At 53.8% G+C, this 16,362-nt stretch overlaps 1 protein-coding gene across 1 annotated transcript in view; it reads right to left on the bottom strand.

The window, feature by feature from the left end:
* The window catches only part of mdfic2 (MyoD family inhibitor domain containing 2), a 193,818-nt gene extending 178,827 nt beyond the window's left edge, over window positions 1-14,991 (bottom strand). Inside the window, exons 1-2 of the mRNA XM_072470892.1 lie at window positions 14,908-14,991; window positions 14,221-14,308 (exon numbers count right to left, since the gene is read on the bottom strand). Coding sequence (XP_072326993.1) covers window positions 14,221-14,308 — 88 coding nt within the window. The 5' untranslated portion in view covers window positions 14,908-14,991. The remainder of the gene's footprint in view (window positions 1-14,220; window positions 14,309-14,907) is intronic.
* Between the last annotated feature and the right edge of the window lie 1,371 nt (window positions 14,992-16,362).

Below are 16,362 nucleotides of genomic sequence, written 5' to 3'. Positions count from 1 at the left end.
ACCACTGCTCCCGAGCACACTATACCCCAGAATACCCGACTACTGCTCCCGAGCACACTATACCCCAGAGCACCCGACTACTGCTCCCGAGCACACTATACCCCAGAACACCCGACTACTGCTCCTGAGCACACGATACCCCAGACCACCCAACTACTGCTCCCGAACAAACTATACCCCAGACCACCTGACTACTGCTCCCGAGCACACTATACCCCACACCACACGACTACTGCTCCCGAGCACACTATACCCCAGACCACCCGACTACTGCTCCCGAGCACACTATACCCCACACCACCCGACTACTGCTCCTGAGCACACTATACCCCAGACCACCCGACTACTGCTCCTGAGCACACTATACCCCAGACCACCCGACTACTGCTCCCGAGCACACTATACCCCAGAGCACCCGACAACTGCTCCCGAGCACACTATACCCCAGACCACCCGACTACTGCTCCCGAGCACACTATACCCCCGACCACCCGACTACTGCTCCCGAGCACACTATACCCCAGAGCACCCGACAACTGCTCCCGAGCACACTATACCCCAGACCACCCGACTACTGCTCCTGAGCACACTATACCCAAGACCACCCGACTACTGCTCCCGAGCACACTATACCCCAGAGCACCCGACAACTGCTCCCGAGCACACTATACCCCAGAGCACCCGACTACTGCTCCCGAGCACACTATACCCCAGAGCACCCGACTACTGCTCCCGTGCACACTATACCCCAGACTACCCGACTACTGCTCCCGAGCACACTATACCCCAGAGCACCCGACTACTGCTCCCGAGCACACTATACCCCAGAGCACCCGACTACTGCTCCCGAGCACACTATAGCCCAGACCACCCGACCACTGCTCCCGAGCACACTATACCCCACACCACCCGACTACTGCTCCCGAGCACACTATATCCCAGACCACCTGACTACTGCTCCCGAGCACACTATACCCCAGACCACTCGACTACTGCTCCCGAGCACACTAAACCCCAGAGCACCCGACTACTGCTCCCGAGCACACTGTACCCCAGACCACTCGACTACTGCTCCCGAGCACACTATACCCCAGAGCACCCGACAACTGCTCCCGAGCACACTATACCCCAGACCACCCGACTACTGATCCCGAGCACACTATACCCCCGACCACCCGACTACTGCTCCCGAGCACACTATACCCCAGAGCACCCGACTACTGCTCCCGAGCACACTATACCCCAGAGCACCCGACTACTGCTCCCGTGCACACTATACCCCAGACTACCCGACTAGTGCTCCCGAGCACATTATACCCCAGAGCACCCGACTACTGCTCCCGAGCACACTATACCCCAGAGCACCCGACTACTGCTCCCGAGCACACTATACCCCAGACCACCCGACTACCGCTTCCGAGCACACTATACCCCAGACCACCCGACTACTGCTCCTGAGCACACTATACCCCAGACCACCCGACTACTGCTCCCGAGCACACTATACCCCAGAGCACCCGACTACTGCTCCCGACCACACTATACCCCAGACCACCCGACCACTGCTCCCAAGCACACTATACCCCAGACCACATGACTACTGCTCCCGAGCACACTATACCCCAGACCACCCGACTACTGCTACCGAGCACGCTATACCCCAGAGCATCCGAAAACTGCTCTCGAGCACACTATACCCCTGACCACCCGACAACTGCTCCCGACCACACTATACCCCAGACCACCCGACTACTGCTCCTGAGCACACTATACCCCAGACCACCCGGCTACTGCTCCCGAGCACACTATATCCCAGAGCGCCCGACTACTGCTCCCGAGCACACTATACCCCAGAGCACCCGACTACTGCCCCCGAGCACTCTATACTCCGGAGCACCCGACTACTGCTCCCGAGCACACTATACCCCAGACCACCCGACTACTGCTCCCGAGCACACTATACCCCAGACCACCCGACTACTGCTCCCGAGCACACTATACCCCAGACCACCCGACAACTGCTCCCGAGCACACTATACCCCAGAGCACCCGACTACTGTTCCCGAGCACACTACACCCCAGTTCACCCGACTACTGCTCCCGAGCACACTATACCCCAGACCACCCGACTACTGCTCCCGAGCACACTATACCCCAGAGCACCCGACTACTGCTCCCGAGCACACTATACCCCAGACCACCCGAGTACTGCTCCCGAGCACACTATACCCCAGACCACCCGACTACTGCTCCCGAGCACACTATACCCCAGACCACCCGACTACTGCTCCCGAGCACACTATACCCCAGAGCATCCGACTACTGCTCCTGAGCACACTATACCCCAGATCACCCGACCACTGCTCCCAAGCACACTATACCCCAGACCACATGACTACTGCTCCCGAGCACACTATACCCCAGACCACCCGACTACTGCTCCCGAGCACGCTGTACCCCAGAGCATCCGACAACTGCTCTCGAGCACACTATACCCCTGACCACCCGGCTACTGCTCCCGAGCACACTATACCCCAGACCACCCGACAACTGCTCCCGAGCACACTATACCACAGACTACCCGACTACTGCTCGCGAGCACACTATAACCCAGACCACCCGACTACTGCTCTCGAGCAAACTATACCCCAGACCACCCGACTACTGCTCCCGAGCACACTATACCCCAGACCACCCGACTACTGCTCCCGAGCACACTATACCCCAGACCACCCGACTACTGCTCCCGAGCACACTATACCCCAGACCACCCGACTACTGCTCCCGAGCACACTATACCCCAGACCACCCGACTACTGCTCACAAGCACACTATACCCCAGACCACCCGACTACTGCTCCCGAGCACACTATACCCCAGACCACCCGACTACTGCTCCCGAGCACACTATACCCCAGACCACCCGACTACTGCTCCCGAGCACATTATACCCCAGACCACCCGACTACTGCTCCCGAGCACACTATACCCCAGACCACCCGACTACTGCTCCCGAACACATTATACCCCAGAGCATCCGACTACTGCTCCCGAGCACACTATACCCCAGACCACCCGACTACTGCTCCCGAGCACACTATACCCCAGACCACCCGACTACTGCTCCCGAGCATAGTATACCCCAGACCACGCGACTACTGCTCCCGAGCACACTATACCCCAGACCACCCGACTACTGTTCCCGAGCACACTATACCCCAGACCACCCGACTACTGCTCCCGAGCACACTATACCCCAGACCACATGACTAATGCTCCCAAGCACACTATACCCCAGAGCACCCGACCACTGCTCCCAAGCACACTATACCCCAGAGCACCCGACCACTGCACCCGAGCACACTATACCCCAGACCACATGACTACTGCTCCCGAGCACACTATACCCCAGAGCACCCGACTACTGCTCCCGAGCACACTATACCCCTGAGCACCCGACTACTGCTCCCGAGCACACTATACCCCAGAGCACCCGACTACTGCTCCCGAGCACACTATACCCCAGACCACCCGACTACTGCTCCCGAGCACACTGTACCCCAGACCACCCGACTACTGCTCCCGAGCACACTATACCCCAGACCACCCGACTACTGCTCCCGAGCACACTATACCCCCGACCACCCGACTACTGCTCCGAAGCACACTATACCCCAGACCACCCGACTACTGCTCCTGAGCACACTATACCCCAGACCACCCGACTACTGCTCCCGAGCACACTATACCCCAGACCACCCGACTACTGCTCCCGAACACACTATACCCTAGAGCACCCGACTACTGCGCCCGAGCACACTATACCCCAGACTACCCGACTACTGCTCCCGAACACACTATACCCCAGAGCACCCGACTACTGTTCCCGAGCACACTATACCCCAGACTACCCGACTACTGCTCTCGAGCACACTATACCCCAGACCACCCGACTACTGCTCCCGAGCACACTATACCCCCGACCACCCGACTACTGCTCCCGAGCACACTATACCCCAGAGCACCCGACAACTGCTCCCGAGCACACTATACCCCAGACCACCCGACTACTGCTCCTGAGCACACTATACCCCAGACCACCCGACTACTGCTCCCGAGCACACTATACCCCAGAGCACCCGACAACTGCTCCCGAGCACACTATACCCCAGAGCACCCGACTACTGCTCCCGAGCACACTATACCCCAGAGCACCCGACTACTGCTCCCGTACACACTATACCCCAGACTACCCGACTACTGCTCCCGAGCACACTATACCCCAGAGCACCCGACTACTGCTCCCGAGCACACTATACCCCAGAGCACCCGACTACTGCTCCCGAGCACACTATAGCCCAGACCACCCGACCACTGCTCCCGAGCACACTATACCCCACACCACCCGACTACTGCTCCCGAGCACACTATATCCCAGACCACCTGACTACTGCTCCCGAGCACACTATACCCCAGACCACTCGACTACTGCTCCCGAGCACACTAAACCCCAGAGCACCCGACTACTGCTCCCGAGCACACTGTACCCCAGACCACTCGACTACTGCTCCCGAGCACACTATACCCCAGAGCACCCGACAACTGCTCCCGAGCACACTATACCCCAGACCACCCGACTACTGATCCCGAGCACACTATACCCCCGACCACCCGACTACTGCTCCCGAGCACACTATACCCCAGAGCACCCGACTACTGCTCCCGAGCACACTATACCCCAGAGCACCCGACTACTGCTCCCGTGCACACTATACCCCAGACTACCCGACTAGTGCTCCCGAGCACATTATACCCCAGAGCACCCGACTACTGCTCCCGAGCACACTATACCCCAGAGCACCCGACTACTGCTCCCGAGCACACTATACCCCAGACCACCCGACTACCGCTTCCGAGCACACTATACCCCAGACCACCCGACTACTGCTCCTGAGCACACTATACCCCAGACCACCCGACTACTGCTCCCGAGCACACTATACCCCAGAGCACCCGACTACTGCTCCCGACCACACTATACCCCAGACCACCCGACCACTGCTCCCAAGCACACTATACCCCAGACCACATGACTACTGCTCCCGAGCACACTATACCCCAGACCACCCGACTACTGCTCCCGAGCACGCTATACCCCAGAGCATCCGAAAACTGCTCTCGAGCACACTATACCCCTGACCACCCGACAACTGCTCCCGACCACACTATACCCCAGACCACCCGACTACTGCTCCTGAGCACACTATACCCCAGACCACCCGGCTACTGCTCCCGAGCACACTATATCCCAGAGCGCCCGACTACTGCTCCCGAGCACACTATACCCCAGAGCACCCGACTACTGCCCCCGAGCACTCTATACTCCGGAGCACCCGACTACTGCTCCCGAGCACACTATACCCCAGACCACCCGACTACTGCTCCCGAGCACACTATACCCCAGACCACCCGACTACTGCTCCCGAGCACACTATACCCCAGACCACCCGACAACTGCTCCCGAGCACACTATACCCCAGAGCACCCGACTACTGTTCCCGAGCACACTACACCCCAGTTCCCCCGACTACTGCTCCCGAGCACACTATACCCCAGACCACCCGACTACTGCTCCCGAGCACACTATACCCCAGAGCACCCGACTACTGCTCCCGAGCACACTATACCCCAGACCACCCGAGTACTGCTCCCGAGCACACTATACCCCAGACCACCCGACTACTGCTCCCGAGCACACTATACCCCAGACCACCCGACTACTGCTCCCGAGCACACTATACCCCAGAGCATCCGACTACTGCTCCTGAGCACACTATACCCCAGATCACCCGACCACTGCTCCCAAGCACACTATACCCCAGACCACATGACTACTGCTCCCGAGCACACTATACCCCAGACCACCCGACTACTGCTCCCGAGCACGCTGTACCCCAGAGCATCCGACAACTGCTCTCGAGCACACTATACCCCTGACCACCCGGCTACTGCTCCCGAGCACACTATACCCCAGACCACCCGACAACTGCTCCCGAGCACACTATACCACAGACTACCCGACTACTGCTCGCGAGCACACTATAACCCAGACCACCCGACTACTGCTCTCGAGCAAACTATACCCCAGACCACCCGACTACTGCTCCCGAGCACACTATACCCCAGACCACCCGACTACTGCTCCCGAGCACACTATACCCCAGACCACCCGACTACTGCTCCCGAGCACACTATACCCCAGACCACCCGACTACTGCTCACAAGCACACTATACCCCAGACCACCCGACTACTGCTCCCGAGCACACTATACCCCAGACCACCCGACTACTGCTCCCGAGCACACTATACCCCAGACCACCCGACTACTGCTCCCGAGCACATTATACCCCAGACCACCCGACTACTGCTCCCGAGCACACTATACCCCAGACCACCCGACTACTGCTCCCGAACACATTATACCCCAGAGCATCCGACTACTGCTCCCGAGCACACTATACCCCAGACCACCCGACTACTGCTCCCGAGCACACTATACCCCAGACCACCCGACTACTGCTCCCGAGCATAGTATACCCCAGACCACGCGACTACTGCTCCCGAGCACACTATACCCCAGACCACCCGACTACTGTTCCCGAGCACACTATACCCCAGACCACCCGACTACTGCTCCCGAGCACACTATACCCCAGACCACATGACTAATGCTCCCAAGCACACTATACCCCAGAGCACCCGACCACTGCTCCCAAGCACACTATACCCCAGAGCACCCGACCACTGCACCCGAGCACACTATACCCCAGACCACATGACTACTGCTCCCGAGCACACTATACCCCAGAGCACCCGACTACTGCTCCCGAGCACACTATACCCCTGAGCACCCGACTACTGCTCCCGAGCACACTATACCCCAGAGCACCCGACTACTGCTCCCGAGCACACTATACCCCAGACCACCCGACTACTGCTCCCGAGCACACTGTACCCCAGACCACCCGACTACTGCTCCCGAGCACACTATACCCCAGACCACCCGACTACTGCTCCCGAGCACACTATACCCCCGACCACCCGACTACTGCTCCGAAGCACACTATACCCCAGACCACCCGACTACTGCTCCTGAGCACACTATACCCCAGACCACCCGACTACTGCTCCCGAGCACACTATACCCCAGACCACCCGACTACTGCTCCCGAACACACTATACCCTAGAGCACCCGACTACTGCGCCCGAGCACACTATACCCCAGACTACCCGACTACTGCTCCCGAACACACTATACCCCAGAGCACCCGACTACTGTTCCCGAGCACACTATACCCCAGACTACCCGACTACTGCTCTCGAGCACACTACACCCCAGACCACCCGACTACTGCTCCCAAGCACACTATACCCCAGACCACCCGACTACTGCGCCCGAGCACACTATACCCCAGAGCATCCGACTACTGCTCCCGAGCACACTATACCCCAGACCACCCGACTACTGCTCACAAGCACACTATACCCCAGACCACCCGACTACTGCTCTCAAGCACACTATACCCCAGAGCATCCGACTACTGCTCCCGAGCACACTATACCCCAGAGCGCCCGACTACTGCTCCCGAGCACACTACAGCCTGAGCACCCGACTACAGCTCCCGAGCACACTATACCCCAGAGCACCCGACTACTGCTCCCAAGCACACTATACCCCAGACCACCCGACTCCTGCTCCCGAACACACTATACCCCAGAGCAGCCGATTACTGCAACCGAGCACACTGTACCCCAGACCACCCGACTACTGCTCCCGAGCACACTATACCCCAGAGCACCCGACTACTGCTCCCGAGCACAATATACCCCAGACCACCCGACTACTGCTCCCTCGCACACTATACCCCAGAGCACCCGACTACTGCTCCCGAGCACACTGTACCCCAGACCACCCGACTACTGCTCCCGAGCACACTATACCCCAGAGCACCCGACTACTGCTCCCGAGCACAATATACCCCAGACCACCCGACTACTGCTCCCTAGCACACTATACCCCACAGCACCCGACTACTGCTCCCGAGCACTTTATACCCCACAGCACCCGACTACTACTCCCGTGCACACTATAGCCCAGACCACCCGACTACTGCTCCCGGGCACACTATACGCCAGACCACCCGACTATTGCTCCCGAGCACACTATACCCCTGACCACCCGACTACTGCTCCCGAACACACTGTACCCCAAAGCACCCGACTACTGATCCCGAGCACACTATACCCCAGACCACCCGACTACTGCTCCCGAGCACACTATACCCCAGACCACCCGACTACTGCTCCCGAGCACACTATACCCCAGAGCACCCGACTACTGCTCCTGAGCACACTATACCCCAGACCACCCGACTTCTGCTACCAAGCACACTGTACCCCAGAGCACCCGACTACTGCTCCCGACCACACTATACCCCAGAGCACTCGACTACTGCTCCCGAGCACACTATATCCCAGACCACCCGGCTACAGCTCCCGAGCACACTATACCCCAGACCCCCCGACTACTGCTCCCGAGCACACTATACCCCAGAGCACCCGACTACTGCTTCCGAGCACACTACACCCCAGAGCACCCGACTACTGCTCCCGAGCACACTATACCCCAGACCACCCGACTACTGCTCCCGAGCACATTATACCCCAGACCACCCGACTACTGCTCCCGAGCACACTATACCCCAGAGCACCCGACCACTGCTCCCGAGCACACTATACCCCAGAGCACCCGACTACTGCTTCCGAGCACACTACACCCCAGAGCACCCGACTACTGCTCCCGTGCACACTATACCCCAGACCACCCGACTACTGCTCCCGTGCACACTATACCCCAGACCACCCGACGACTGCTCCCGAGCACACTATACCCCAGACCACATGACTACTGCTCCCGAGCACACTATACCCCAGACCACCCGACTACTGCTCCCGAGCACACTATACCCCAGACCACCCGACTACTGCTCCCGTGCACACTATACCCCAGACCACCCGACGACTGCTCCCGAGCACACTATACCCCAGACCACATGACTACTGCTCCCGAGCACACTATACCCCAGAGCACCCGACTACTGCTCCCGAGCACACTATACCCCAGAGCACCCGACTACTGCACCCGAGCACACTATACCCCAGATCACCCGACTACTGCTCCCGAGCACACTATACCCCAGACCACCCGACTACTGCTCCCGAGCACACTATACCCCCGACCACCCGACTACTGCTCCGAAGCACACTATACCCCAGACCACCCGACTACTTCTCCCGAGCACACTTTACCCCAGAGCACCCGACTACTGCTCCCGAGCACACTATACCCCAGACCACCCGACTACTGCTCCCGAACACACTATACCCCAGACCACCCGACTACTGCTCCCGAACACACTATACCCCAGACCACCCGACTACTTCTCCCGAGCACACTTTACCCCAGAGCACCCGACTACTGCTCCCGAGCACACTATACCCCAGACCACCCGACTACTGCTCCCGAACACACTATACCCCAGAGCACCCGACTACTGCGCCCGAGCACACTATACCCCAGGCTACCCGACTACTGCTCCCGAACACACTATACCCCAGAGCACCCGACTACTGCTCCCGAGCACACTATACCCCAGACCACCCGACTACTGCTCCCAAGCACACTATACCCCAGACCACCCGACTACTGCGCCCGAGCACACTATACCCTAGAGCATCCGACTACTGCTCCCGAGCACACTATACCCCAGACCACCCGACTACTGCTCACAGGCACACTATACCCCAGAGCACCCGACTACTGCTCTCGAGCACACTATACCCCAGAGCATCCGACTACTGCTCCCGAGCACACTATAACCCAGAGCGCCCGACTACTGCTCCCGAGCACACTACAGCCCGAGCACCCGACTACAGCTCCCGAGCACACTATACCCCAGAGCACCCGACTACTGCTCCCAAGCACACTATACCCCAGACCCCCCGACTCCTGCTCCCGAACACACTATACCCCAGAGCACCCGATTACTGCAACCGAGCACACTGTACCCCAGACCACCCGACTACTGCTCCCGAGCACACTATACCCCAGAGCACCCGACTACTGCTCCCGAGCACACTGTACCCCAGACCACCCGACTACTGCTCCCGAGCACACGATACCCCAGAGCACCCGACTACTGCTGCCGAGCACAATATACCCCAGACCACCCGACTACTGCTCCCTAGCACACTATACCCCACAGCACCCGACTACTGCTCCCGAGCACTTTATACCCCACAGCACCCGACTACTACTCCCGAGCACACTATAGCCCAGACCACCCGACTACTGCTCCCGGGCACACTATACGCCAGACCACCCGACTATTGCTCCCGAGCACACTATACCCCTGACCACCCGACTACTGCTCCCGAACACACTGTACCCCAAAGCACCCGACTACTACTCCCGAGCACACTATAGCCCAGACCACCCGACTACTGCTTCCGAGCACACTATACCCCAGACCACCCGACTACTGCTCCCGAGCGCAGTATACCCCAGACCACCCGACTACTGCTCCCGAGCACACTATACCCCAGAGCACCCGACTACTGCTCCCGAGCACACTATACCCCAGACCACCCGACTACTGCTCCCGAACACACTGTACCCCAAAGCACCCGACTACTGCTCCCGAGCACACTATACCCCAGACCACCCGACTTCTGCTACCAAGCACACTGTACCCCAGAGCACCCGACTACTGCTCCCGACCACACTATACCCCAGAGCACTCGACTACTGCTCCCGAGCACACTATATCCCAGACCACCCGACTACTGCTCCCGAGCACACTATACCCCAGACCCCCCGACTACTGCTCCCGAGCACACTATACCCCAGAGCACCCGACTACTGCTTCCGAGCACACTATATCCCAGACCACCCGACTACCCCTCCCGAGTACACTACACCCTCGACAATCTGACTACACCCTGACCGTCCCACACACCCCTGACCCAATGCAACTACCGTTCTAGACCACACTACCTCACTGACCACGTGGCTATTCCCCAACCAGACCTGACAACCCCCCCCCCCAGCACCTGACTATCACCTGACTTTCACCAACCCACTTACCCCCTCACTCACCTGCCATCCAACCCATCTTCTCCTCACCTGTCTCCCCCCACCCACCTACCTCCTAACCCACCTACAACCTCATCCACCTATCACCTCACCAATCTACCACCTCACCTATCACCTTGTACACCTGTCACCTTACCAACCTACCAATTTTCATCTCACCCACCTTTCACTTCATCCACCCATCACCCAGCCACCCACCACCACACCCACCCACCACCTGAAGCACCTACTTCACCCACATACCAGTCCACCCATCGCCTTCGTCACTTTCCACCTGAATGTCCTACCACCTAACCCACCTACAACCTCATCCACCTATCCATATTTTCTTCTGCAAAGACCACAACGATTGCCTCCCTCCCCGTTCATCATTGCATCTTATGGCCGAGGCAAGGAGTTCAGTGATTTCTACATTTCCAAAATAGAGAGCAGCACCCTTGCAACCCACTGCCTTCCTTACCCAGGACATCCAATCCTTCCCATATAAAATTACTATTTAAATGCAAACTTTGATGCTGTACTTCAGTGTCCACTGAACGTATTCAAAATATCTGAACTGTACTTAAGACCTTGCTCATGCTATCAATGAGAATCCTTGTCCTCATAAAAGTCTTATTTTGCTGTAATCTGCTGCTGCACATCAATGGACCCCAAATTGGTGTGGATCATAGCTTCAGTGGGTTCTCAAGTTCTCTAAGTGGCCAATCTTCCAACATTCTTCTCCTTTGAACACTATGAACTCACAGAAAAGTTACATTAGCTTGGATTAATTGTCAGATTCTAATTAGATGCTCCTGGAATAAAATTCCTGTCAAACCATACCTGCTACAGAATTGTGCACAGGGTCAGGATTGACTTTGTGGGTATAATGATTAATTTCTTGCATTCTTGTGAAGATGTCACATAGAACTGACAAAATCATCAATGGTGTATTATGCAGAAGTAATACACACCTCGACATTAACATGCAGTTAATGTGATAAACCTAATAACCAGGAAATATTTAACCTACATTTCCTAAATCCAAATGTTCTCATAACTGTACAGTATACAGTTCTGTAATTTTCCCATAGAATTACTTTTTTCTACATACTATACATTATGCTAATTTTAAAAATCAAATGATATATCAGAAATGTCTATTCCATATACAAAAGACAAAAAGTTCCACAAATGATGAGCAGGCTGACAGATTTACAAATTCTGGTTTTACCGTTAGATACTGGGGTGTTAACCAATAGTTTGGAGATTGTAGTCTGTGCTTTTTTCCACTTGTACAAAAAAACTGCAAATTGATGAGGTACATAATTGGTTATAGTTAAAATAAATTTCACACCTACTAAAATCTGTATTCACATCAAAAGGATTGAACATCTGAATTTTTGAAGGGGAATCATGCTTGGAAAACAAGCATGGATTTATGAAGGGAAAATCTTGCTTGACAAATCTGCTGGAGGTCTACAAAGATGGAACTAGTAGAATTGATGAAGGGGAGCCAGTGGATGTGGTGTATTTGGACTTTCGGAAGGCTTTTGACAAAGTCCCTCAAAAAAGATTAGCGTGTAAAATTAAAGCACATGGGATTGGGGGCAGTGTATTTTACTGCTCGCGCCTGTTTTCCACCTGGTATACAGCTCACACCTACATTCCCGATCACCTGTATTTTATACATGTCAGATATTAAACATCACAGGGCTAAGACCTCACATTATTTTTTTTTAAGGAAATATATATATCAACATGGCTACTTCCTAAAATTTAAAACTATGGACCAAGACTTTTAAAGACAGATGCTATGTCCGCCTGAACAAAAGGAACATCCTGGCAATATCTGAGAAGCTGCCATCATCACTGAAGACACGCCAACTACCTGTATGGCCACAGAGATCAAATTTAACAGGAATTATACAAAAGCCACATACATTTCCCGAGCCAGGTCTCTCCAACGGAGACTACCGGTCTGCTAGGACAAAGGACCCTGCACATCCTTTGAAATGCTTAATGATTGAAACATCAACCATCTCAAGAATCCAGAGAAAGGAATATACATCCTTTGTCAAACCAAAGTGGAGAAGTGGGAATCCCATGCCCCACCTTACTGCCCCCCCCCCCTCCTCTACCAGGGAGACCCAATTACACTGTCTTGCTGTATTGCCAATCAGTCTGCCATTTTCAATCTAGCAAGCAGCAGCTTAGAAAAAGAGCTCTGTCCAAGTTTGAACACCTGACCCTCTATCTACACTTTGTATTGGAACGTCTGTACCAGCACCTACAAAGCTAATTCAAAATGCCGGAGCAATCTTGGAAGTCACCTTTACTGGAAAAGCGAATTATCCAGCACCAGTGTTCAACCTGCCGATCCCTGTGAAAGAGAAAGCCACTGGACTTTGATTCTGGATTCACGTGAAAAAATAATCCTTTATACTGTGGTCTTTTGCCTGTAAATCTTTATTTCTCTATCCCGCTTTTAGTGGAAAAGGGAAAATCAAAATCAAAAACACCTTCCAGTTTATGGATGGGTAGTAAGAGGAGAAATCAGAGCTGTTTACATTAAACCCCCTCCTGCCAGAACATAGACAATGAGACTTATAGAATTTACTGATAAAAACAAACTATGTATAATGTATACGTATGGGTTTCTGTAGTGCTCTCCATTTTTGCTTCCTTTGTGAATTGTACAAACTTTAACGTTTTCTAAATGTATAAAATACTAAAATGTATAAAATAATCTTCAAGCTGTTTACCAAATGAAAATATTACTGACAGCATAAATTTTGCTATTCCAATATCTACTGATATTCAAAAGAAAACTGATCTGAAATATTAATTCATGACATCCCTGCTTCTTTACTCAATCAGATCAAAATGCACACTTGCTCGCACATTATTTTCTGGCCTTTTAAAATTTAAAGTACAGAATGAGCATGGACTAATATAACACATTTGTTCTTTCATCCAAAATCCAGCACCACTTATGTGACCTGGACAATATGGAAACTTACCATTACTTAGCAAGGAGCAATTCTCTTTGTAACTGTCATGGTTGTTTGGGAGATATAATCCCTCTCCATCCATCGCAGATTCAGACATCTACAAAAGCAGCATCATTAAGCTTCAGTGACTGTTCAATGTGGAGGAGGCTCCTCTTTATTAAACAGAACTAAAAGTTCATTGGCATAAATATTTCCTGAATCCCATAACTTTATTTCTATTCCAAAATCTCTTCAGGTGAAAATTGAGTTATGTGCAGACCTGCACTCCAATGACAGGTGGTATGCTACCTATGCTAACTTTATAAGTTGAATGTGGGAATTATGTTTACAACAGTCAGCATTGAAATACTGGATATCTCTCAATTCACTGTCAAAACCGTCATTTACATCTCCCCATCTGAAGATACATAAACTCAACCCCAAGAGATACAGAACATTAATGGAAGCTGTCACCCACTGTCTGTCAACAAAAAAGCAAATATTGCACTGTCTTCCCACTGGGATGTTTATCTCACCCATTACATAGTTCAGATATCAAAGAATCAGTCCAGAAAGTCAGCAACTAACAGGGCTTTCAAACCATTATTTCTCCACTGGCAACTCCACTTTGCAAAATTAACAAAACGCATCCACGGTAAATGAGTGCAGGGCTCAATGTAGCAGAGGTAACATCGCCCCCGGCTGCCGCGCTCCTACCTGGCCGAGCCCCCGGCGGTCCCGTCAGCGATGATCAGTGTGTGGAGAGCCCGACTCTCCAGCTGCTCTGCTCCGCCCACAGCTCCGCGAGTGTTGCTCCAGAGAATGCGGAGAGCGAACAGCACAAGAGGGAGGGAAGAACAGGCAGGGGAGGGAAAGAAAAGAGGGCGTGGGGAAGGGGCAACGAGAAGGAGGAATAAGTTGAGGAAGGGAGGGTGAGGAGGAGGAAAAAGATGAGGAGGAAAAAGATGATGAGGAGGAAAAAGATGAGGAGGTGAGGGAAAGGAGGAGGAGGAGGAATAAGTTGAGGAAGTGAGGGAAAGAAAGGAATACGTTGAGGAAGTGAGGGAAAGGAGGTTGAGGAGAAAAAAGACGAGGAAGTGAGGGAAAGGAGGAGGAATAAGTTGAGGAAGTGAGGGAAAGGAGGTTGAGGAGTAAGAAGATGAGAAGGGGAAGGAATGAGTGGAGGGCAATAATAAGGAGAGGGAGACAATGCAGAGCGTTGAAAGAGGAGTGTGAGGATGGAGTGTGTGGTGAGCGAGAGGAGTAAGGATGGAGAAGGAGGATGGGGAGGGGCTGGGGGAAAGGAGAGTAGAGGAATGGAGAGAGATGGTAGGAAGGAGAAATAAGAAGAGAGTGAGAGAAGGAATGTACATTAATTCATGGTGCCCACACCACAAAAAGCAATGAAACAAAAAAGACAAAGGGGAATGCATTTGTCAGTCAAAAAAATTAATCAGGACCAAGGAAGATAATAGGACTATGTTGGGATCCTGGACTGCAGCTAATTAACCTGTGAATGGAATTGGTTTGGCTAACAAGCCCAGTACAGGGATCAGGTAAAACACCAAAGCCAGTGATTAGTTCAGGTTTGGTTAACAGGACTGAGGGAAGCAAAGTGCATGAGTAGTGGTACTGGGTTATTATAGTTAACTTAAAATGGGATAATAGTACTGGGGAAGTGTGGAGATCAGGACCAAGTTTGAGAGTGGGACACAAAGTAAGACTGCAGAAGGCCTTAGATTAGTGAACAGATCTGAAGTTAGAGTTAGGGTGGGAACTCAAAACTGGAAATAAGGCAAATAAAGACATCAGGCCTCGCGTTCTGGATCAGGATAGGAGAATCCGGAATCAAAATTAAGTAATATAGCCTGAGCTTGGGAAAGCTTAAAAGACAGATCATCAGCTAAAAACCGAGACTGCGGTAGCCTTCGAGAAACCTGTAAAATTGGCGTGTCCAGATATTTCAACCAAGAAACAATGGGTCAAATCGTCTGGTCTCCGAATTGTCGGAGACTGAACATTCAATCAAAATTGTGCATCAAAGACTGTGGAAGTCTTTGTGTGCTAACCTACGTGGGAAGTGCCAGGGAAGTTAACATTTCCAATGAGCAATTGTCCTGCCCCCTGAGACACTCCAAAAATGTATCCGATTCCGAGCTAGAAATGGAGATT

Source organism: Scyliorhinus torazame, chromosome 13, assembly GCF_047496885.1.
Source record: "Scyliorhinus torazame isolate Kashiwa2021f chromosome 13, sScyTor2.1, whole genome shotgun sequence".
In the NCBI taxonomy this organism is placed as follows: Eukaryota; Metazoa; Chordata; class Chondrichthyes; order Carcharhiniformes; family Scyliorhinidae; genus Scyliorhinus; species Scyliorhinus torazame.
The sequence above is the reverse complement of the archived record's forward strand: the minus strand, read 5'-3'. Positions and strand labels throughout refer to the sequence as shown.